The 23,523-nt window shown below is 40.7% G+C and overlaps 1 protein-coding gene and 1 long non-coding RNA gene across 2 annotated transcripts; one reads left to right on the forward strand and one right to left on the reverse strand.

The window, feature by feature from the left end:
- Nucleotides 1-4,765: 4,765 nt before the first annotated feature.
- On the reverse strand, nucleotides 4,766-7,038 carry LOC106674619 (tripartite motif-containing protein 16-like). The gene has a single exon (XM_076882396.1). The coding sequence runs from the start codon at nucleotides 6,940-6,942 to the stop codon at nucleotides 5,275-5,277; it is 1,668 nt and encodes a 555-aa protein (XP_076738511.1). The 5' UTR covers nucleotides 6,943-7,038; the 3' UTR covers nucleotides 4,766-5,274.
- A 7,194-nt stretch (nucleotides 7,039-14,232) lies between these two features.
- LOC143416808 (uncharacterized) lies at nucleotides 14,233-19,723 on the forward strand. Its single transcript, XR_013097065.1, has 3 exons — nucleotides 14,233-14,252; nucleotides 16,944-17,364; nucleotides 19,005-19,723. It is a non-coding gene; the product is annotated as an uncharacterized LOC143416808 (long non-coding RNA).
- The last annotated feature ends 3,800 nt before the right edge of the window (nucleotides 19,724-23,523 follow it).

A 23,523-nucleotide genomic window follows, 5' to 3' on the forward strand; every position in this document is an offset into this window, starting at 1 on the left:
ATGTTCGTCTATGATCCAAATCATGATCATTGTTCTGTGCACACTTTCAGCTACAAGATGTAAAATTGTCTGTTGACATCAGAGTGAAGTGTGTTGTTGTGTTACTCCAGTAACATGTTTAGATGTTTGCAGGCTGAGTTTATCTGTACCCGTCCTTGTGTTTCTTCGTCTCTGGCAGCTGTCTCTGCGAACCATGAGCTCCTCTCTACGAACCTGGAAGAACATGTGAAGTATTTCCTGTTGATTTTACCCGGTGCATTTCACTCACTGACCTGCAAGATAAAAACTAAATATCAGTGTAACAGATTTTCATTTCATCAGAGCTCACAGATAAGTTGAGCATTAGCCAACAGGGGGCGTTTCTCACCAGAAAATAAATGAGGCAAAATTAAACAGGTCATGTGATCGGTGTTCTTTAAAAGTTCCTTTCAGACTCACTGGTTTATTTGAAAGTTGCAGGTTAGTGCAGGATAAACAGGTTAGTTTGCTGCACTGTGATGGATTTAACAGAACAGTGTGTGACTGCTGCACAGTGGCTGTGGCTTCATGCTCAGTTTGGTTACATCAAGTGTAGCAGAGATGAATTTGAAGCTCATGATGCTTAGATGATGCTGGTCCTCTTTGTCTGTTCACTGCCTGCTGGAAACTTACCTGCTCGCTGCTGCTGCTCTTCCTCTCAGCTTCCTGGAGTAAGTCTGAAAACTCACCCGCCTGCCCTCCTGTCTGCACCTCTGCTCTGAAAAAGGAAAGGAAAGGTTAGACATGTTGTTCTTCTCCTCACTCCACCACACACCTGGAGAAACCCCCTCTCTGCAGCACTTGGCCTTGACAGCACAAGGTCCTGGACCACGTTTACATGTCTTCATAAGTTAACAGATGTGAAGTATTTTCACATACGGCCCTTAAAGCTTTTCTTAAAATGCTCCACAACACTTGGTTCAATCTGGCTTTATGCAGAGAAATGTGTGATGTTAAACTGAACCATCAGCTGATGCAAATGTTTATTATTAAACTCCTCGCCTTCATCTGTTGGAAGTTTAACAGGTACACATCCTTCACTCATCCTCAAAAGCAGATGCAACAGATGCTGCTGCCTTGGTTTGAAGACACCTGCATGCATACTTAGAAAATCCATCTGTACATGTCAGTAAGTGTCTCACATTATCATTATCTGCACAATATTCACCCATATCAGCCAAATCAGCCTCAAACTGTTTGTCGATTCCACCAATCAAAACTCTGTTTCTGGGAAAAAGTCTTCTTGCTGGTTTATGAAGTGTGTAAGTATCCTCCCTCTTTAAACAATGACAATGTTTCACCTCCAGTAGTGACAACATTACACCTGCTTATTCCCCTGCAGCTTTGAGAGGGTTATTCAAACTGCCCAAACCCACCAACTGAGCAGGGTCATGATATAATTTATGTCATGTGTTTTCCACAATTGCTATGAGACACAAGTGGTCAGACTGTGAGTGTTAACACATCTTATTTCATCCCCATCACACAAAAACACTCAGCAGTGCGCGCCTGTTTTATGCTTCCCACATCAACAGTTTCTCCTCTTGTGCAACAGACTTGCTGTGATCCAGGGAATTGTGCACCACATCATCATTTGCGTTACGCATAACAAAGTGCACTTTATTCAGCTTGAGCCTGGAAGCTGATAAAGAGCATTCACTAATGCGTCGTTAATTCAAACTGGAAATGTAAGGCTGGAAACCTGTTTCAGAAATCCTCTGGATCGTACCATGAATCTCATTTGTTTCGCTGTTTAAAGGAGGGAAGGTGTGTTTAGATGATGCTTGCTGGTTGTAACAACCAGTATCCTCTGACACCACACCCTGAACCCACTGCTGCACTCCTCCCCTGCAGCCGAGCACAAACCACACTGACCACACACGGCTACTAAGAATCAACATGAACACGACAGAATTAACCAGCATTGTTAAAAGAACAATTATCGAGGGCACACATTTGCTGGCTGTCTTAACTTGTTATCTGCTCCCAACACACATTATCAGCACATTTCCACACATGAGTGTTGTGAACACTGAGTGTTTATGTCACAAAAGACAAACAAGCTCATTTTTGAAGGTTTAACGATTCACTGGATAAAATTTACATCTGAGATAAAAAACATGTTTTAGTGAAAAACTGCACATCCATGTTGTTTTCTGGAAGTGGGCGATGATTCTCGGGCACCGGGCGTACTGGTGGAGGCTTGGTGGGTGCAGAACCAGACGATGGTGTGGTAACCACAGCCAACGAGACTGGACCAGATGGCAACGTGGCAGCCGCAGGCGATGGAGCAGATGGTTGAGCAGGTGGTGGATGAACGGGCTCACCAGAGCCGCCAGCGGAGACGAGGAGGTGCCGGAGCAGTTCTCCTGAACCCCCAGCAGAGTCGAATGCAGAGCCAGCAGGTGCAGAAAAGTCCGGCTGAGGTGAAGCTAACTGTAGCTGCACAGGACACGTACAGTGCTAACAGTCTGTCTGAGCTTTGTCAGAAAGATGCAGTCCTCAGCTGACTGAATGAGCTCACCAGAGCTTTCAGCAGAGGATGGCAGCAAGTGAACAGAGCTGGGCTGGAGAGGGACCTGGAAACAGAGCTAAAGGCTGAACAAGTAATAGAGCTAGAAACTGCTGCTCCCACCCAGGGAACTGAAACGGGTGCAGGAGTCAGTGTCTCTGTTAGCACTGTAAGGGTGCAAGGGGAAGCTGGGCCCGAGCTGCCCTGGGAACAGGAACTGGAAGTGCAGAGCGGAGCTCAGGAGCAGTAACAGTCACTGGGCAAACTAGGTTAATGGTGCCAAAGACAGTTTCAACTTGACAGCGAGGTGTCACTCTGAATAATGTCTTTAGAGTTCAAACACACAGTAGCGGAGTTTTCTGATTCAGGAGATACAGAGTCCACGGAAGACGAAACAGTGTTACTGTTGACCTATTTTTACTTATTTATTTATTTATTTGATGGATCCGCCTTCCCTCTGTGTCGACCATTCTCACCTGCTGGTAAGCCTCAGTCCTGAACTCCTCGTCCCTGTATGGTTGAATGTGAAGTTGCTTTCCCTGTCTGGATAATAAATCTTGGAAGCACATCTCCTCCCTCTTTTTAGTCTAAAGAACCTGTGCACCTGACTGTGTTGAACATATAAATATGCATTAAAGCCACTAAAGTGTCTTATAGTCCCTGTTAACACATGCCTGCTGACACATGATACACAGTAATGTGTGTTTGAAAACAACCTGAAAACTTAAACTTAAATGCAACATAAGCATCATGTCAGTGGCTGCCTTATCTGTATGTTTAGGATCATTATCCTCCTGCATTGACTGAAACTGAAGGACTGTTTGTTAACTTCAGTGAGAACTCTGACATTTCTAAACTGTCTATTTATTTACAGAGATAATGAGGTGAAGAAAAACTTTACATTCTTCATGAGACACTAAAACCTCTGCAGACTTTTCAGGCAAAGCATGAACAAAACGGCATTTGCCCTCCACTTCTACCCAAACAAATGCTCTGCTCTGCTTCTGTTTGTCCATCTGTCCAACCGATGTTTAAAAAAACATGTTCGTTCTACCAGTTTATAGTTTATGTAAAACAGTGGTATAAATTAAGCTCCTACAGACAGATAAAATTGTAAAATAAGCACCAGGTGCTCGTTTTGTTTCCAGTGTGAGGAGTAGCTGTGTACTGTTGAGTGAAGCCTGACCAGCATGTGGCTGTGGCTTTATGTCAACATGTTTTTTCTCTGTGTTGTTTTTTCTCTGAAATATGCAAAACAAACTCTTTTAGGATGTGTGTTAATGTAAGCTATACGATGTCCTGTTCAAACAGAGCCTCGGCCTCTCATTATAGCAACCAGCTGTCAACTCAAAATGACGTGTGATGAGTGAAAGACTTTAAATTGTGCTTCACTCATGATTCTTCTTCAACATGCAGGACACCGTTGTAAAGGAAAAATGCACTTGTACTGTTTAACCATGTTGATATAAATGACATTTTTATGACTCGCCTGTGTGGAATTTATACAGAAAACCTGCAACAATAACAACATCGTCTCCACCAGATGAAACTCCACAGCATGACCTGACATTCAGACACTGAAAAGTTCAGGCTGGTCGTCATTATAATTTATGGACTTTTGAACCGCGTCCTTGATTTGTCTTTGACTGTATGCTGACTCTGAGTTGCTGAGTCCCTGCTGTGACTATTTCAGCCTGGTATTCATTCTTGTATTTGCTAAGGGTCCAGGATACAGACTGGATAAGGCACATTTAGAGAACACATTTAAAACAAGACAACAAAATCGTTTTTCATGTTAGTAAGATTAATGACTGTATTTTATGCATGAGAGAAGAAGAAAAGCTTTGGGTGAAGCAGTTTGAATAAAATAGATGTCTAATGAACAAACAAACAAACATTTTCTAAAGAAGCTTTGGAGAAACGATTTCATCCAGTTTGTCCATTATTAAAACTGATGTTTATTTGCCAATCATTCAACATCACCACTTGTTTATAACTCTGCTGATTTTATTCCCTTTGTGTCCAGGCTGAGATTCCAGGTGTCTCCCTCAAATCATTTTCTCCAAATCAGAAGCATCAGATTTGTGGAGATGCTCTGCCTGCCAGACACAGCTCAGGGCAAAGCAACATGTCTATCCTCCACAACATACAGGCCTGTATCATTTAGTGTCTGTATTTAAATGTATAAATGATCGAGTGTGATCAAAGTTTTCATATGAAAAAAAATATTAAATGTCAAACATTAAATATTTAATTTTTGTTACATTTTAAAAGTTCAAACCTCAAAGACATTAAGTTTACAGTCATATATGATCAAGAAAATCAACAATCTTCACATTTCAGAAACTGGAACCAGCTTTAAATGTGACTAAAATAATGATAAAACAATCAATTCTCTAATCATTGACTAACTGATGAATCACTGCAGCTCCAATATATTGTTGCATTTGACAACCCACTACAGCAACTACAGAATAAAAGCACTAACCAGACTGATGACAGATTTCAAACATGCTGAATATGAAGAGTAGTATCATTTAAACTCACATGATTATCAGCCATAAGAACAAATTCAGATTTATATTGATGTAAGGTATATAAATGTAAGTACAGTTTGAATCAGTGCAATATTATTTTCACACATCAATGGACCACTGAACTTCTCAGCTTCTAAAATGTAAAGCCTCATTTAGAAACTACACAAGTACATATAATGGTCAGGGATCAACATGAACCTGTCTTCTCTATTTGACTTTAATCAACTCTGCAGTGACTCCAACTCTATAAAGATAAAGTCCCGCATAGAGCGGCTGAGTGAATGTGGTCTGGACTCTGTGGAGGAGAGTCATGGTTTCAGAGACGCTGTAGAAAGACAGAATACCTGCTCTGTGATCCAGGTACACTCCTACTCTGGAGGACCGAGGACCTGAGAGGTGAGTTTGGACATTGTTGTGCAGAAATCTATAACTGTCTGTGTCACAATATAATGCCCAAGACTTGTCATTGTATCCAAAACCACATTCATAGTCCCACCCTGCTCTGCTGATATTCTTGTATGCCACTGCTACACCAACTCCCCCTCTCCACTCCACCTCCCAGTAACAACGTCCAGTCAGACTCTCTCTACTCAGGACCTGACACCATACAGTGAATCTGTCTGGATGATCAGAATAAGACTGTTGTTCCATACATGTTACTTTTCTGTTCCCCTCAGATAATAACAGACGTGTGTGAGTTGTGTTTGGATCCAGTGTGATTTCACATGAATATTTTAAGAATCCAGCTCTGGTCTTTGGCTCTGGTGGTGACAGTAAAACATCCTCTTCAGTGACTGTCAGTGAGATGTTTGTCCATTCCTCTCTCAGAATGTCCTGTAGTTTATCTCTGGTCTCTGACACAGCTGCTGTCACATCCTCAAAGTAGCTCAGAGGACGAATATTGATGCTGGATGAGTGTGTAGACTCACTGAGTGCTGACAGTGAGGGGTAGTTGTGTAGAAACTGGTTGTGATCCTCTGTGTGTGAGAGCTGCTCCAGCTCGCCGTCTTTCCTCTTCAGCTCAGCGATCTCCTGCTCCAGCTTCTCCTGAAGCTCTTTGACTCGACTCACTTCAGTTTCCTGCTGGGATCTGACCTGCTGCTTCACATCAGAGCTTCTTTTCTGGAGGAGACGGATCAGCTCAGTGAACATCTTCTCACTGTCCTCCACTGCTTTATCAGCAGAGCCATTGATGGCCTCCACCTCCTGTTGAAGCAGCTTCACATCTTTCTCTCGCTCCTGGATTCTCTGCTGGATGTTTAGTCGTCTCACCTCGAGCTCCTTCTGCTTCTCAGTCCTTTCTGCTGCAGCTGGGACTGTTTCATGGCCTTTATGTTCATCCATTGTGCAGAGATAACAGATACTCTGCTGATCAGTACGACAGAAAATCTTCATCACCTCATCATGACGAGAGCAGATGTTCTCCTGGAGCTTCTTGGAGGGGGCCACCAGCTTGTGTTTCTGAAACTGAACTACATCATAGTGAGGTTGGAGATGTTTCTCACAGTAAGAAATTAAACAGACTAAACAGGACTTGATGGCTTTCAGCTTCCTCCCAGTGCAGACATCACAGGCCACATCTTCAGGTCCAGCATAGCAGTGATCAGCTGGAGCAGCTTGGAGTCCAGTCTTCTTCAGCTGCTCCACTAAAGCTGCAAACATGACGTTTTTCTCCAGGACAGGCCTCGGTGTGAAAGTCTTCCTGCACTGAGGGCAGCTGTGGATTCCCTTCCTGTCCTCTTCATCAAAGTGGGTTTTAATACAGTTCATGCAGTAGCTGTGTCCACAGGGAATAGTCACCGGATTTATCAGTAGATCCAAACAGATGGAACAAGAGAAGGTTTCTCGGTCCAGCTGAACTCCTTTCTGCGCCATTTCTCCTCTCAGTGTCAGTGACTGTGTGAGTTTCACTTCCTTATAACTGAAACTAGTCTGAGCTCTGATCTCAACAACATGTTTCTGCAGTGAATGGAGCCTGTCTTGTTTATCAGGCTGTGTCTCATTCCAGAAAGAGGAGCGGTTTGAGAGCGAAGTCTGTTTGACCTGTTTTTTTTTTGTGCTCACATCAACTTTTAAGCTTGTTAACACCTTATTCTATATAAATAAACTTCAGTTTAGAAATGTCCGAGTTCTCACTGAAGTTAACAAACAGTCCTTCAGTTTCAGTCAATGCAGGAGGATAATGATCCTAAACATACAGATAAGGCAGCCACTGACATGATGCTTATGTTGCATTTAAGTTTGTGTTCATTTCAGTTGTTTCTGTCCCTCAAACACCATCAGAGGTGAGAGGGTGCAGCAGGTGTAGTAGTTGGTATATGAGGCAGTAAACAAATTAAAGGTTTTTCAAACACATTCATCTCCACAAAAATGTGATAAATGTTTGACAGGAATAAAAAGAAACTCTGATCCTTCTTTAAAAGTAATTTTCTGTTATTACGGTCGAGTTGATCACAACAATAATCTTGAGCATGGACGTGGCTAAATACTGGTATGTGTGAACCAGTCAATATTAACCCTTTACTGACCAAGTATTATACAGACTGCCTTATTTGGTTATTTTGGCTGTAAAAGGGTCAGAAATCATACTATAAGTGAATGTTTTTTGCCCCTTTTCTCAGAATAAACTCCACTTTCAATATCTGTCATTTTACATTATTGTATTGTTATTACAATGGAACAACAGCATAAAGTGGAAATAAACGGACTCTGTTTTTTCAGATATTTAGTTAAGTCAAAAATGATATTCAGCAGGAACAAAATGTAACACGACATCAACGTTAAATATGAATTACAATAAATATGTACAAAAACGTTTTTTAGCCTGGGCCACTCAGGTTTTTAAATCTCCAGGCCTTTTTGGGGGGCATTTCCACTTCTCCACACCTGCGTCTCTGCTCCGTGCGTCATCAATTCTTACTTGTGATTGGACCATCGTTACTCGTGCTTTCTAGTGATGCACCGTAAAGTTTCGTAAAGCACATCTTCTCCTCTTCCAGTAACCGTCTGAAATGTCTCTCTTGCCCAACAGGTCGAGGAGCTACAGTGGTGCAAATCACCCATGGTAACACCTAAGAGGACTTTTCTTTTTTCAGACAGCAGTAGCTTGTGAACAGTTTGTGCTACCATAATACACCAAATATCTCCGTAAAGTGCAGCTTTTCTTCTTTTCAAAACCTTTCATATTATATTAATAACATACACAATGACAAAGTTACAGTCATTTAAAAAGCACATGTAAAATGGGCCCACCAGTGGATAAACAGAGCGCACTGATATGAATGGCAGCATTTTACAGGATTCATTGTAAACATGGCTGAACAGGATGGTGACACTACATTGATGTGATGGACTACAAATCTATTCTCCACTCATGACTCTGTGCTGAGTCTGCATAATAAAGGAGGGTTTGTATGAAGTAGAAACTTTCATATAAAACATCTCTGTTACCAGTGGCTTCGTGTACAGGTTGATGGAGTAGAGGGTGTTTTTCCAGCATCTGTGCTGAATAAAATCCTTTAAGTGCTGCAGGATTTGTTGGACTACCTCTGTGTGATTAACAGAGTGAAATAATGTTTCATCTTATCTGCTTTGTCCCAAATGGTTCTTTAACATCTTTAATGACTGAGCCTCAGGTTTGATACCTGAAGGCTCCAATATTCTTAGACACTACAATGGGTCAACTGACTATTTAAGTTGCTTTGGACGGTAACATTGTCTGGTTATCCAGTTGGAATGAGGTTAAATGTGAAAAGGGTTGATTACATTTACATATTGCATTGATATTAATTACAAGGCTCTACATGTGTGACTGGCAGCTGACTGGCAATCACCCTGCTGTCCATTATTAAAGCTGCCATTTATTTAACAATCATTCAACTTCTTCACTTGACTGATTCCCATAAATGTCCACATGGAGGCGATAAAGTCAAACACAATAAATAAACTGCACAGCAGTCCACTGATATCTGACGTCCTGGCAGCTCATGGACCGATTGTCTCATTTCCACCTTAAATCCATCTCAGCTGGAAGAAAGAACAAAGAGGCTGAAGGTGGAAACACAAATGAAGAAACAACTAAATGTTTGTTTAAAAAGATGCAGAGCAAACAGGAAACATTCGAATTTATTCATAGCTGCACATCATTAAAAACATGAGTTGATGTTGGAGTTTAGTCTGGACTCAATCAGAAACACAAAAGTAGAAATAAACACAAACCAAAAATCTATCAGGTTACTGGAACCAGTCAGAGGTCTTTGGGTCGTTTCATAAAGATCCCGATGGTGCAGAAACACACACAGCTGTAAACCTGCAGCCAGGTGAAGATTTCATTATAGAAAAAGTGCAATAAAACAACACCAGTGTTAACAACTCACTGATTTCATTTCAGGCTGATTTACATTTACAGGATAGCAATTATTATCAGACAGAAAATATCAGCGCACTGCAAGACACAGGATTAAAATCAGTGAATGCAGCAGAGTTTCAGATTAACAATAACAAGATTAATCTATAGTGTGTAAGAATTAAAGCTGTAAATGAATCCTGAAGGTCTGAACTCACAGCTGCAGTCTGACAGTTTTTATGAGATCAGACAATAAAGAAGCAGATCACTGTGGATCAAAGCAGAACACAAACACTGCAGCTTCATCAGAGGAGTCAAAAACTGGCAGACAGCAGAAATATTACTGCAATATAAGTAATAATAAACCAACAGCTTTATAAATGGAAACACGGCAACAGAAACAAATCAGAATGAAAAACTTCTACCACAACTTCACTTATAGTTTCAAGGTGCATGGAGAAGAAGAGGCTCTGAAGACTCTCTATTCTTTCTCTAATTGCTCTTAATTTCTTTCTGCACATCCACACAACTGAGTGGATTTGGGATGGCTATATTTCATTTGCTATTGTGATTGTGTTTTTTATGCCTCTACTCAAACACGTGTTCTATTTAAAGTGATATCGACCATCTGCAGCAGAGCTGCTGTCAGTCCACAGTAGAGGCCGATCCTTCCTCCACTCTCTGTGTTTGATGTCTCAGGTTTTCTCTCCCTGCTGCAGAGACACAAACACATCTTAAACAAGTATTTAAAATCACTAATAACCACTAAAATTATTTTCACACACATTTCCAAGCAGATTATTATTCATCTGAAAAGAAAGTCATGTAGAACTGAAGGAGTTTAAAATTTTACTTAATGACCTGATCCAGTTACCAGTGTCACTAAGATAAATCTGCCAAAGCCATAACATTGATCCACGTCACACAGGTACAGACAAGAGTCATCAGTCCTGATTCTGGACAGACTCTGAGCCTCAGTTCCTTCATGAACAAAATACAGGACTGGGAGTTCAAGTATTATTTTGGCCACCCCCTGTTTATGTTTACAAAATGCTATAAAATTCATATATATTAAAACATTTTTCTACTTTCATTGACTTAATTTTTTTAAATTAGCACCGCTCCTAGTAATGGAAACCAAAATATAATTCAAATTCAGAAATTATACGCTTTGAATACCAGTCAGATTATGTATTATTACTACATTTTGGGGGAGAATAGCAAATAAATTCAGCATATGTATGATGAAACCTAATATATTTTTAATCATCATTGTAGGTTAGTATCATTTTTTGGGGGGAATGAATGGCCAAAAAAAGAAAATCACACATGGTGTTTTAGTGGCCAGAAAGGCCATTTAATGACCAAATAACCACTGAAATGATCAAAATTTATATTCCAGTGTGTGTGAGCTTCTGTGTGCATCCTCATTAGCAGCAGGATGTGCTAACCACATTAGAGTGGTTTTTGTAGGCGCACTTTCTACACCTGGTGCAAGGGGCTGCTGTTCCAATCTTGGTGGTGCGCCTTTTGCACCTTCTTCTCATTTTGTTGGTGGGGTGTGGGTCACACTCTGGTTCAGACTACTGTATCTTGAGATCAATGGCAGAAGTGGCTGAGAATCAGGGACAAGGGTGTCTTGCAGTTGTTGAGGTCACCAGCATGTGCCCCAGCTCTCCCAGCATCACTCTTCATTTGTAGGTTGTAGAGGACTCCCCCACTTCAGTGAAGGTGTTTCCAACGGGACAAAGACATCGTTTCCCAAGACATCCAGGAGATTGGAGAAAAGAGCCATCAGTTAGTTTCCGTTCAACTCGAGGTGCCAACACAATCTCTAAATTATCCAAGCTGTATTTGTGCCTATTGTAGTCCAGGATTGCTTCTTGCTTTCACACATCCTTTATTCCCCATCACTGACTGCTGGTTCACTGTGTGTTGTGCTCAAAAGAAGAACATTCCTCCGTTGCTTTGGCATGTGGGACATCGCCGTGGTAGTTTTGGTGAAGACAGACAGACAGACAACAAAGTCTTTCTCTGTTGCAACTGGAGGAGCTGGGGAGGAAGCTCTGGGTTGTTTCCCCTGCGCCCGTTTTCATCTGAGGAGTTCCTCTACCAAGGTGACCGAAGGAAAGACGTTGTCCTCGGAGCTCCTCCGTCAGTTGGAGTCTGAACCCCTTGAGCTTTTTTGCTTCCTGAGAACTTCCAGTGTTGTCATCCAACGTGCAATGTATTGCTTTATTCTGGTGTAGGCTGACATCTCTACCTTATCTGTAGTCCTTTAATCCTCACACCTTCGCCTCCCGTGCAGGTTTGTAAGGGTGCACAAGAGCTAAAAGATCTCCTTTGTTATAAAAAAGTCAAAAGTAGATCTCAGGCTGCTAATGCAGGAAACTGCATACAGGGTGACCCCTGGTTTGATACCAGTGGGTACTGGATTGTAGAGCAGTCTCTCTTCAGTAGTGGGACCCACATGGTTTTCCTTTCACGAGGGATCCACTCAGTCACCGGCTCCTCGCTCTCAGAAAATGCTCCTTTTCCATCAGCTGCTTGGCCTCCACCTCCATGCCCCCCGACCCCAATCCTGAGGATTCAAGCACTGGCTAGTACTCATCATCTGTGATGTTGCAGTCAGCCTCTTTGGAGATTGTCCCCTCATCTTCTGGAGAGGAAGTTTCTTCATCTTGGGCAGATGTCTTTTCTTCAATGGCAGAGAACTGCTTGCTGTCCTTGCTCTCTGATCAGATCATATAGGCAGTGCTTGAAGCAGTGATGACCTTCTTGCCATATAGCCAGAATAAATGATGTGGAAGCTGTTAGGCTTACTTACAGCAGTAGCTCTGTCTGCACCTGCAGAAACTCCAGGACACGTTTAGTGTTTGTTGTTGTTTGTTTCTTTGTTTGTTTCTTTGAATTCTGCAAAATGTCCTGTGATTGGGTTTTTTTGTTTTTGTTTCTAGACCTAATATTTTGGGTATGATATCTTTTTATGAAAAATACAAGAGTAAAAGTGCTTTTAACATGTGCTGCAAAGCTGAGTTTGACTGGGAACCTCAAAGCTCAATAGCAGCCACAGAAATTCACTGCAGCCTATGTAATATTTGATGCGTCATAATTTATTCCAGTCTATCTTGCAAATATATGTTTGTGCTCCAATGTCATGCACAAACACAAACTATTAGATCCTTAAGATCAAACCTTTGTCAAAATTGTTTCATTATTTTGGTCCTTTGGAGTGTGGTCAGCCATCAAAGGCCTACTAGAAACTCAGAATATTAAATAAAATTGCTTGTTTAACCAAAAATGGGTAATTGGTGCAATTTTGTAAAAAAAAAAAATATTAAAAACTACAATTTTCATGTGTTGAGTTTAAAATGAAAGCATTTTTACCTAAATTGCATGATTTACTACTGTCAATAAAAAGGAATCAAAAAAAGTGGTTATAATGGGTTTCAATTGGTCAAAAATGGCCACGATAGAGTCAAGAGGAACAATTTGGTGTATAGTGAATATTATTGACATTATTAAGGAGCTGATGTTGAAAATTAAAACATCTGAACAAATATAAACCTTTGGGAAATTTCATTCCATTTGTATTAACAGAATGAAAATGGTTGGAAAAAGAAAAGTCCCAGGATAGAGCCCAGAGGGTTAATGCATCAGCGTACCAAGACATTTTGGACAATTTCATGCTCCCAACTTTGTGGAAACAGTTTTCGGATGGACCCTTCCTCTTCCAACATGACTGCGCACCTGTGCACAAAGCAAGCTCCATAAAGATGTGGATGAGGGAGTTTGGTGAGGAAGAACTTGACTGACTAGCAGAGTCTGACCTCAACTCGGTAGAACGCCTTTGAGATGAATTAGAGTGGAGACTGCAAGCCAGGCCTTTCTTGGCTGCTGCCTCAAAGCACATTGTGCGCTGTCTATCTTGCGTGCTGCACAATATCGTTTATTATTTAGTAACTATTGATATCTACTGCTAGCTAGTTTATTGTGATGGTGCTTTTTTTTCTTATTATGTTGCTCTTTGTTGTTTGCTTTCTCTTCTGTTTTTTTTTCTCCATACAGGTGACCCAGGAGTTGTTTTTTTTTTGTTTGTTTGTGTTTTTTTCTCTCTTCCCCCCCTTCTCACCGTCTCTTCTCCCCTTTGGTTTTCTTTCTCTCCCTCTCTTTCTTTCATTCTTTCTCCCTGTCCTATCCCACAGTCATGTCTGTCCCGTTTGTAGCAACTGAAAATAAAATAAATTCATAATTATAATAAAGGTCAATCAAATGGACCAATATGGCAAGGCCATGATGATCCACTTGGTAAAATACATCCGCTTGGCATCTTTCTTGGCCTCAAGACAACAATTCTGATGGCTATAGATCCAAACGGGACAAAAAAAAAAAAAAAAAAAAAGAGAAGCAAAAAAAGAGAATATGACACGAGACTGGAGTAAAAGACATCCATGGATTGGCACTTTATTAAAGAAGGAGCATGATAACAGCACAAACACTAACTACAACTAAACAAAATGGCTTCCCTTTATACTCTACCTTTTCAGGTGAGCATCCGGAATAGCCCAAGTATGGGGTTAACTAATCAAAATGAAACACATAACCCTCCACACAAACAAACATACAATAACATTAAAGCACATCACAAACATATACATATTTCCAACACGTACTATAAACAAACCAATAACATAAGCTTCACCCATTTCTATCTAAATTAAAACCCTCTTTATCCATACTCCCTAACCCGGCACACTGGTCTGCTCCAAGAGCTCTTAAACAGGTGATTGAGCTGCTTTCACTCTTTTGCTCCACATCCTGCAAGAAGCAACCAGGACAGGTGAGTACCTTTAAAAGTTCTCATTTCACATATGTTTAGGTTATTGATAAGTGATTAACTGCAAGCAGCTCTAACTAGTGATGGGCAGATGAAGCTTCATGAAGCACTGAAGCTTTCCATCCAATTGGTTCACCCCAGTGCAAAGCTTCTTGAAGCTTCATTTGCTCTAGTAGGACACCTACTGGACGTAAAAATAATAGCTGGCATGAATTTGAAGAGTGTGGCATTTTGCACACAGCCTGTAAATGTCAACAACAAAAGGAGTGTGTAAAACATCTATATTGTAGTGATGGCAGTATACTGTGTATATTTATACTGCCAGTATGGAAAATGATTATTTGGAAATGCTTGAAATGGAAATGATCATTTACTGTGAGGTGAGGTGTGGTTGGGGTGTGGACAGTGGTTGTGCTTTTGTAACGTTGAGGTATGGACAGCTACACACTGAGGCATCAGTCCTGCCTGTTCACATTTTATTCTGTAAAAACTAAATTTTCACTGCTTTTATGGCCTTTTTAGTGGGGAGAACATAGCTAGGATTTAATGATTTAACAAATCTTTTGAATCCTTTGTCCTCCACAATGCTAAATGGCTGGGAGTCCTCAATCACCATGCTGACCAGGTTTTCATCTATTTGAGATTGTTCTCCTGAGGAAAGACAATAAAGACGAAGCACAAATACAAATATCACACACGTAACTTATAACAGCTGTATAATATTGTTATATCATTTAGTAACATTAAAGCATGCTATATTATCATTGCATTTGATGGCTCACCTGGTCTTGCTCCATCGGTGTTCCCCTTATTCTCATGCAAAGCTCTGTAGTGCCTAAGCATGGATGAGGTGTTGTTGTTATATCCCAGCTCCCTGGCACATAGCAAACACTTCACCTTGTACAAAAGTACAGACAGCTTAACATAAATTGTATTGCACCATCAGTATTATGAAAATACATCTTCTGTGGAAATTTACATACCTTGTTGGGAGGAATAAGATCAAAATGTTCCCACACAGGGGAGGACATCCTCCTCTTCTTAGCTGGCTCCATTCTCTCCTGACTTTCTCTCCTCACTCTCCTAAACCTCCAAACTGTCTCCAAACTCTCACTAACAACTCTCCATCAAACACCCACATTTTGAATGAAGTCTGAGGGGTTTATATCGCTGTCATATCTCGCGGCAAAATTCGAACCACTTCATGAACCAGTCACTTGGTACAGCCGGGCAGCGAGGCTTCGGACGTCATCATTTTCAGCTCCTCCCATAAATGAAGCAAGCCTCTATCCGGTTGTTCAGTCTGACATCACTAGCCGTGTCTGGGTCTAAACTCCGCTGCAGGTCTATATATCAAATGATCACTATGGCATTACTGAGAGTTGAAAAACTGTCTAAAGTCTTTCATCTTTAATAAAATGATCAGCGTTCTGCTCTACCAGGTGTAACAATTGAGTTTAACTTCCAGTCATCCATGAAAACGGAATTTATGACATTTAACGGAGTTAGAAGTTAGCATGGAGTTAGCTCGCTAGCTTCTATCTAAATACAATATAGCATGTCCTGACTGCGGGGTTTTGGAAACAAATTAAAACGTACAGCTCTGCTTTCACTTCCAGCATAAATGAAGACAGAAAACTAAACAGCAGTGACGTTTGTAGGGTTACTGAAGTTGGGCTAGCTGGTATATAATGATGTGCTACGTGACCGCTAGAGACACAGCTATGTTAGCATAATATAAACAAGCTAACTTTTTTCCACTGTAAATGTAATCGCATGGCAGGATGCTGTAAAAGGACCAAACTTCAGCCAGGAGAACAACTGAGATAATCAATCCACAATACGAGGTTAGTCATTCATATACTGCTGCATGGGCTGGGCTGTAGTTACATCCTAAGGTTTTAAAAACTGAGCTTAAATAAATGATTAGCGGTAATAAAAGCCGAGGGAGGTCAACAGTGATCGCTGACTGTTTTAGGAGCTTTTTGAGATCAAATAGAAGAAAATGCACAACATTAAACATGTTAACAACACAAAAGCCATATTAAACGCAGACTACTTTAGACCCGGAAGTAGGATTCGTCGCGTCATCACTGAACAACCGGATACGCGCATCGCGGAAACGCCCCCTCCATTACTCGACACAAGCTTCGATGCCTCGATACAGAACGTCTCATCACTAGCTCTAACTTTGGCTCTTCTCCGACACAGGTAGGATGGCCAGTCCCACTGTCTCTTTTCCGTTACCAGCTGTCAAATTATTAATTGTATGTCAAATAACCTAATAAAAGACTCCATAAGAACTAATGTGTTTTCTTTATTACCCTATTTTAAATTCCTAATCCAACAATTAATCACTAACAATACCAACCAGGTAATGGAACCCCTGGTCTCCATTACACATCGGTTAAACACTAGACTCCAGGTACACGACGCCCAGCTGGAAACACTTCAGCTGCCCAAGATTCACAGAATTTACAGAAAATTTTTACATTTTTGTGATTTATATCGTTATTGGGATGATAGTTGTCTTATATCGGTCCCATCAGTCTGAAAGCATGCAGTTATAGTGGCACTGGCAAAGCCTGTAAAAACCCATCGTATTAACATCAAATTTTGGGATGACCTGGGAGAGAATGATAAAAAATTAAAATTTTTTCCTGCTATTCTCCTGTCCACACTTTACTCCAATAGGTGGCAGTAATACACCTGTAAGCTGGTTTGCCAACTACTATCAAGCTCAGAAAAATGAGAAGCAAGGAGGTGGAGGGCAAGTGTGGCTGTTCAAGTGGAGCAGTGTGAATAGACATGGCTGCTGTTTGATGAAGTGGACTGAAGTCGGAAGAGAGACACAAACTAAAGTATCGATCTGTGGATCTGATCCCAATGTCGGCTTCACGTCATCGATGCTTATATCGATCCGTCCAGCCTCAGCGGAAGCAGCAATGAGTTCAGTTCAGTATCTGAGAGAGTTCATCAAGGAGAGACTAACTGCTGTTTGTGAAGAAATCTTCTCAGAGGTTCAAAAAACCATCGTCCAGTATGAGGAGGAGATACACCGTCAGCACAGACTGCTGGATATCAGCCGGAAACCCGACAGACTCACACATCACAGGTATGGACATGTTTTTAACTGTTCACATTCTAATTTCCTGAACTGAAGTCAGAGCACTAACACATGAACATGGACAGAAACATCCTTTTTATTTCAGCTATTGCTGCAATTACTGATTTTTCAAGAGATCAGACATGTGAACCTCTGGTCTCTGGACTGCTCACAAAAGGAGCCTGCTAAACAACAATAACGGCTGGTTTTGAGCTAACTTTATGCCAGCTAATGTTAGGCTCAAGTGTCCTCAAACACACTTCCCCTCTAATAAACAGTTTGATTACAAAAAACAAAACAAAACACTACATTTTTGGAAACATTTGTGGGTGTTTTCTCATTTTTGTCTTTTTTTTTTTTTTTTTGGTAGTACCATACTTTTCAGTTCATAAGGCACATTAAGCTAAACAAAACAGTCAGATAACTCAAACTTTACTCAACTCATTCTTCTTGCGTCGTCCACTTCCCTACCATTGATTCATTAATGTTGAATTCTCTCACAGCTGCTCTATTCCCTTGTTGTTGCAGTATATTATTGACAAACCTCGTATTGTGGATGGATTATCTCAGTTGTTCTCCTGACTGAAGTTTGATCTGTTTGCAGCATCCTGCCATGCGATTACATTTGTACCATTAACTTTTATCAAGTGGAAAAAAGTTAGCGTTCATACTCCAGCTTCACTGTGTTTATATTATGCTAACATAGCTGTGTCGCTAGCGATCATGTAGCACATCATTATATACCAGCTAGTCTGACCCTAAAAAAGTCACCGCTGTTTCTGTCTTCATTTCTGTTGGAAGTGATAGCAGAGCTGTACATTTTAAGTTTTTTCTGAAATCTCTCAGTCAGAACATGCTATATCATGTTTAGGTGGAAACTAGCGAGCTAACTTCTAACTCTGTTAAATTTAATACATTCTGTTTTCATGGATGCCTGGATGTTAAAATTAATTGTTACACCTGTTAACGCAACAACACTGATCATTTTATTAAAGATGAAAGAGTTTAGACAGTTAACTCTCAGTGATGCCGCAGTGTTCATTTGATTTTGGGACCTGAAGCGGACGGAGCTTTAGACCCAGATTACTCCGCGAGGCTCCTGACTACGGTAGCTGTAATGCTCAGACAATCCATCGAGCGGTGCAGCTTCATAGCTTACCAAAGTCGTACTGAAACATTCTTTGACAGACTTTTGAGCGCCATGTACCACATAAGGACTTTCTTTTGCTGCTCTCTCACTGACAGAAGAGATGGTCACATTCCATAAATGTAACTTTCACATGACCTTCAGACAATGTTTCCTGAAGTTTACATTTGTAGAACCATTAGGGAACGTTTAGCCATTTTTCTTTTGTTAGCTTCTTTAACATGACCGTGTTTAAGAGTGTGGTCAGGTTTGCTGCACAAAAATGGTCACCTTGCAGTTTAGTTTGGTGGACTTTGGGTCTTTGCTCGCAGTGAGGAGCTTCAATGTCAATATATTAGTGTGTGGCTGTGAGTATGCACAACTGTTTGCCTGAGCTGCTGTGCGTGTGTTGTGCATGCATGAAACAGACGGGCTCACGATCAGTCAAATGACAGACTCTCTGGTCTGATCACCATTTATCATCACATAACTGACTTTTTCTTGTATTTATTTGTTCCTCAAGACCTCCCACAACAACATGACTGTGAGGAAGAGGAGGGTCTGGATGAGCAGCAGGTCTGTAACCAGGAGAGGAACTCCAGCCCAGACCAGGAGGAGCCAGAGCCTCCACAGGTTAAAGATGAACAGGAGGAGCTTTGCAGCAGTCAGGAGAGAGAAGCTTGGAATGAAGCAGGAGACTGATATTTTCATGGACACTCCGACTTATGAGGAAAGTTCCCACAGTGAACAAAAACTAAACAGTAAGCAGCTCCTTTCTCACAGCTCTCCTGAAGCAGAGAGCCGAGATCATGAAGAAAGCCATCACGTGGACTCAGGATTTACTAGCAATACAAAGCTAAAGAAGAGGAGACATCACAATGAGGGAGTGGACAACACCCCTGTGTCAGAAAGTAAAACTGACACAAGGAAACAGTCTGTACAGTGTGACACCTGTGGAAAAACGTTTAACTTTAAATCCAACCTTACTACACATCTGAGAGTTCACACAGGTGAAAAACCATATCCTTGTAGCACCTGTGGGAAACAGTTCAATCAGAAATCATCATTGAATACTCATGTAAGAATTCACACAGGTGAGAAGCCGTATCCGTGTAACACCTGTGGGAAAATATTCAATCAGCTGGCACACTTGAAAACTCACACAAGAATTCACACAGGAGAGAAGCCACATTGTTGGGAAAAGATTCAATGAGAAATCAACATTAAAAACTCACGAGTGCACACTGGTGAAAGGCCATATCCTTGCAGCACTTGTGGTAAAAGATTCAGTCAGAGGATGAACTTAAAGAAACACATGAAAATTCACACTGGTTAAATGTTTAATACTTTGAAAATGTGATACAGCCCTGAGTCATAGCAATGTGTTGGTGGTAGAACTCACCCTGACCAGGGCCCTATTTCAGGAAGCCGGTTTAGAAAACTCAGAGTGAAAAACGATACTCAGGGTTGAGTAACCCCGAACTGTCCAACTCGGAATATTCCGTTTCAGAAAGGCTGATAACAAGTAGTTCAATCAACGCGGAGTTGCTTTAACCCCAAGTTAAGCGCGCGCACGAGGATACATAAAGCCCTGATTAGTGGAGCACAGATTAAGCGAGTCACCATGGAGACGGAGGGAAAGAAGGCGCGGTCAATGTATTTTACAGCGCTTGACGCCGAAATTCTGATGGCAGCATATGTTGATAACATGCAAATCTTGCAGAAAAAAAGTAACACAGCCTCAGCTGCAAAAGAAAGGGAGCATGCATGGCAAAACATAGCCGACAGAGTCAATGCGTGAGTGTTAATTTAAACATTGATCGAGGGATTTCCACCCATTTAACACGTTATTTTATCATATGTTATTTTATATTTTATACATTTTATTTTGTGATGATGTGAGCACAAGTGCAACCCAACAGGCCCCAAACGTTCCTGGCAGCAAGTAAAAATGAAATATAAAAATATAGTCCAAACAGGTAAGGTATAATTGTATTATGAGCCATAGTGCTTGGTCTGTTGTCCGATGTAAATCAATTGCAGTTAGAGGCTACATTAATTTTCTTTCTGTAAGCACTTATTGAAATTATCTGAGCACATTACAAGTACATATTTGCTTACTCTGTATGCTCAAATGTGACCCATTATGGCCACTAGAAAAAAAACGGAGGCCCAAAAAACAGGTGGGGGTCCTCCACCACCCCCACCTGTTTTTTGGGCCTCCGTTTTTTTTTGGCCAAGGAAACAGTCTGTACAGTGTGACACTTGGCTTCCACATTTGTGATAATGTTGGCAGCATCACATATGATCTTCACAGTGCAGAGAACACAAATTAGCATCCATTACTATAATGAAATAATTTGTTAGTTTGAAATGCTACAGGGAACTATGTACCTGTACGTTAATGCTGTGGAAAGACTTCCTGTTCACATAGTCTCCTTCATTTACTAAAGGAGCAATGACTGGAATGTGAGTGCCATCTATACAGCCAATCACGCCTGGGAACCCTGAAAATAAATGTAAAATTTAAGTAGTAGTCCAAGTATCACCACATCATGAATTAAGTTTTGTTCATCCTGCTACCTGCAATTTTGTGGAATCCCTCTTTGATGAATCTTGTGGGTCTATGACCGGGGAACACCACAGACGAGTACAGGAGACGTTTCAGTGCAACTGTAACATTCCTGACTGCCCGACAGACGGTAGCCTTGGAAACGCGCTCAGTAGTAAACCTGCTAGGGGGCAGGTTAGCTTCACGGAGTGTGTCGTCATAGTGACTCACTCAAGATGAATCTAAACTCGCTTTGTGAAACTGAAAACCCAGAGTTTTCGTTAACTCAGGGTATACTTACTCAGAGTTTGCACTAAACCGGCTTCCTGAAATAGGGCCCAGAAGTCGAATCACTGCAACACCTGAGTGAAAAGATGATTCATGTTCAAGACAGTATTTCAAGACGTTGTTTATTTGGTTTCATGCTTTATTCTTATAATTGTATCAGCCAAACTCATCCTACATTTTATAAAGGTTAAAGTTCAGTATGCTCCTGTTCAGTAGGGCCGGTGTCCTGCAAGTTTTAGATATCAACCTGGATCAACACACCTGAATCACATGATTAGTTTGTTACCAAATCTCTGGAGAACTTCAAGACATGTTGAGGAGGTAATTTAGCCATTTGAATCAGCTGCAGGACCTGGCCCTCGAGGCCTGGAGTTACCCACCCCTGCTCTAATGTGTGAATGCAGCATGAGAGTGTTCTCTTATTCAGCTGAAGTTTTTCTTTGTTTCTGATTTTTACCCACTACAATGCCAGGAGTAGTGCGCAAAAGTAGGACTGACTAACCAGTCAGTGGTGAGAGAGAGGTCCTTGCAAGCTCAGAATGAAAGGTTTGCTTTGGTTTAAATTTTGTTATGATTAATTTACCTGAATAAATATGCTGGACAAGTGAACCACAAAAAAAAGTGGAAGCTCACTGATGAAGATTTGAAGAGATTGGAGAGAGTTACAAGCTTTCCTTCTTTGGGAATTCACTTTGACTCTACAGTTAACCTTTGGAGCTGGAGTGTAGTGAAGAGGTGATATCAGTGCGGATGGGACGCTATAAAAAGATGTTTCTACATTGAGTCAAGCTTCTGGAGCACAGATGTTTTCAAACACAACTCTGAAGCGTGGTTCAAAACACCCATGTCACGTGATCACGACTAACAGAGGTTTTGGTGCACTTCACCTCAGTTTCAGTAGGTGGTGTACCTGCTGCTTATAGACATAGAGAAACAGACAGGTGTGTGAGCTCCATTTACTCATATCAGCAGAGAGAAAGTAGCACATGGTGCTGTCAACTCATAAAATATCTCAGTAAAAACTCTGCTTTCAAGGTGAAAATTAAAAAAAGTTAAAAGAAAAAGTTTTCAGCTCTGACTTTGCCTGGTCTCCATTTTTTCCTACTTTGAATAGAAAACATCATTTTCATCCTTTGCTAGCTTATGTGGTTGCAATTCTACTAGGTTTTAAAAATAGTTATGCAAAACAAAGTGTGCCTGCTCCGATAAGCCTTAAAGCAAGCCTATTCAAATGGCGGCCCGCGGGCCAAATGCGGCCCAGAAGCAACCTGTGAGTGGCCCTGCCTGTGGTCCTGGCAGAAACACAGAGAAATGGTCTGGATATGAAGCGTGTCTGTTTGTGACGGATGGGGCTCCATCCATGGCAGGAAAAGTGAGTGGTCAGCGAAATATTTATTTTAATTTGAAAGGGAATTATCAATATGTTTTTTTTGTTATTATTATTATTATTATTATTATTATTATTATTATTATTTCAAATGTGCAAAAAATAGTTTAGTTATAGCTCCCTTTTTTTTTTAAATGGACCTTTTGGTTTGCATTTGTGAGAGGTCACCAGATTTACAGGGGAATAGGAATAAAAAAAATACTTGTTTTTCAGTACAGTTGTGTGGGTTTGAAATTGATCATGATCTGCTGCTTACTGGCTTCAAAAAAAATATCTGGCCCAGATAAATTCCTCGGTTTGAAAATCTGGCCCAACTAACTTCATAGTTGAATAGCCATGCCTTAAAGGGTTAACCCTCTGGGGTCCAGGGTGTAGTTGGCTGTTTTTGACTAATTTTAATTTTCCCTCTATATTTCACCTTTAAAAACAGTTTATCTTCCCTTGTTTGGTATCATTATTTTCAGCACGACCTATGTGAATTTACAGTTTTTTTTCATTTTGACATACTGTATTAACACAATTGATCTTAAATCAGACAAAAAACATAAAATCAGAGTAGAAAAAAGTGATACTTTTTACTGTTACAACCACAAACATGTTTAACGAATCATTTTCATAATTTGAAATGCAAATATAAATCGTAAATATTAAAAATCTATGCATAAGTTTTGCAGACAACAAAGTTATATGCAGCTATTTACCCAAAAATGCAGCCAAGGCTTTTTTGAATTAACTATTTTCAGACTATTTATTTGTTCTGCATTAAATAAGATTCCACACAAATTATTTGTGTCTCTCTTAAGAGAGAGAGAGAAA

This window comes from Maylandia zebra, linkage group LG3 (assembly GCF_041146795.1).
Source record: "Maylandia zebra isolate NMK-2024a linkage group LG3, Mzebra_GT3a, whole genome shotgun sequence".
In the NCBI taxonomy this organism is placed as follows: domain Eukaryota; kingdom Metazoa; phylum Chordata; class Actinopteri; order Cichliformes; family Cichlidae; genus Maylandia; species Maylandia zebra.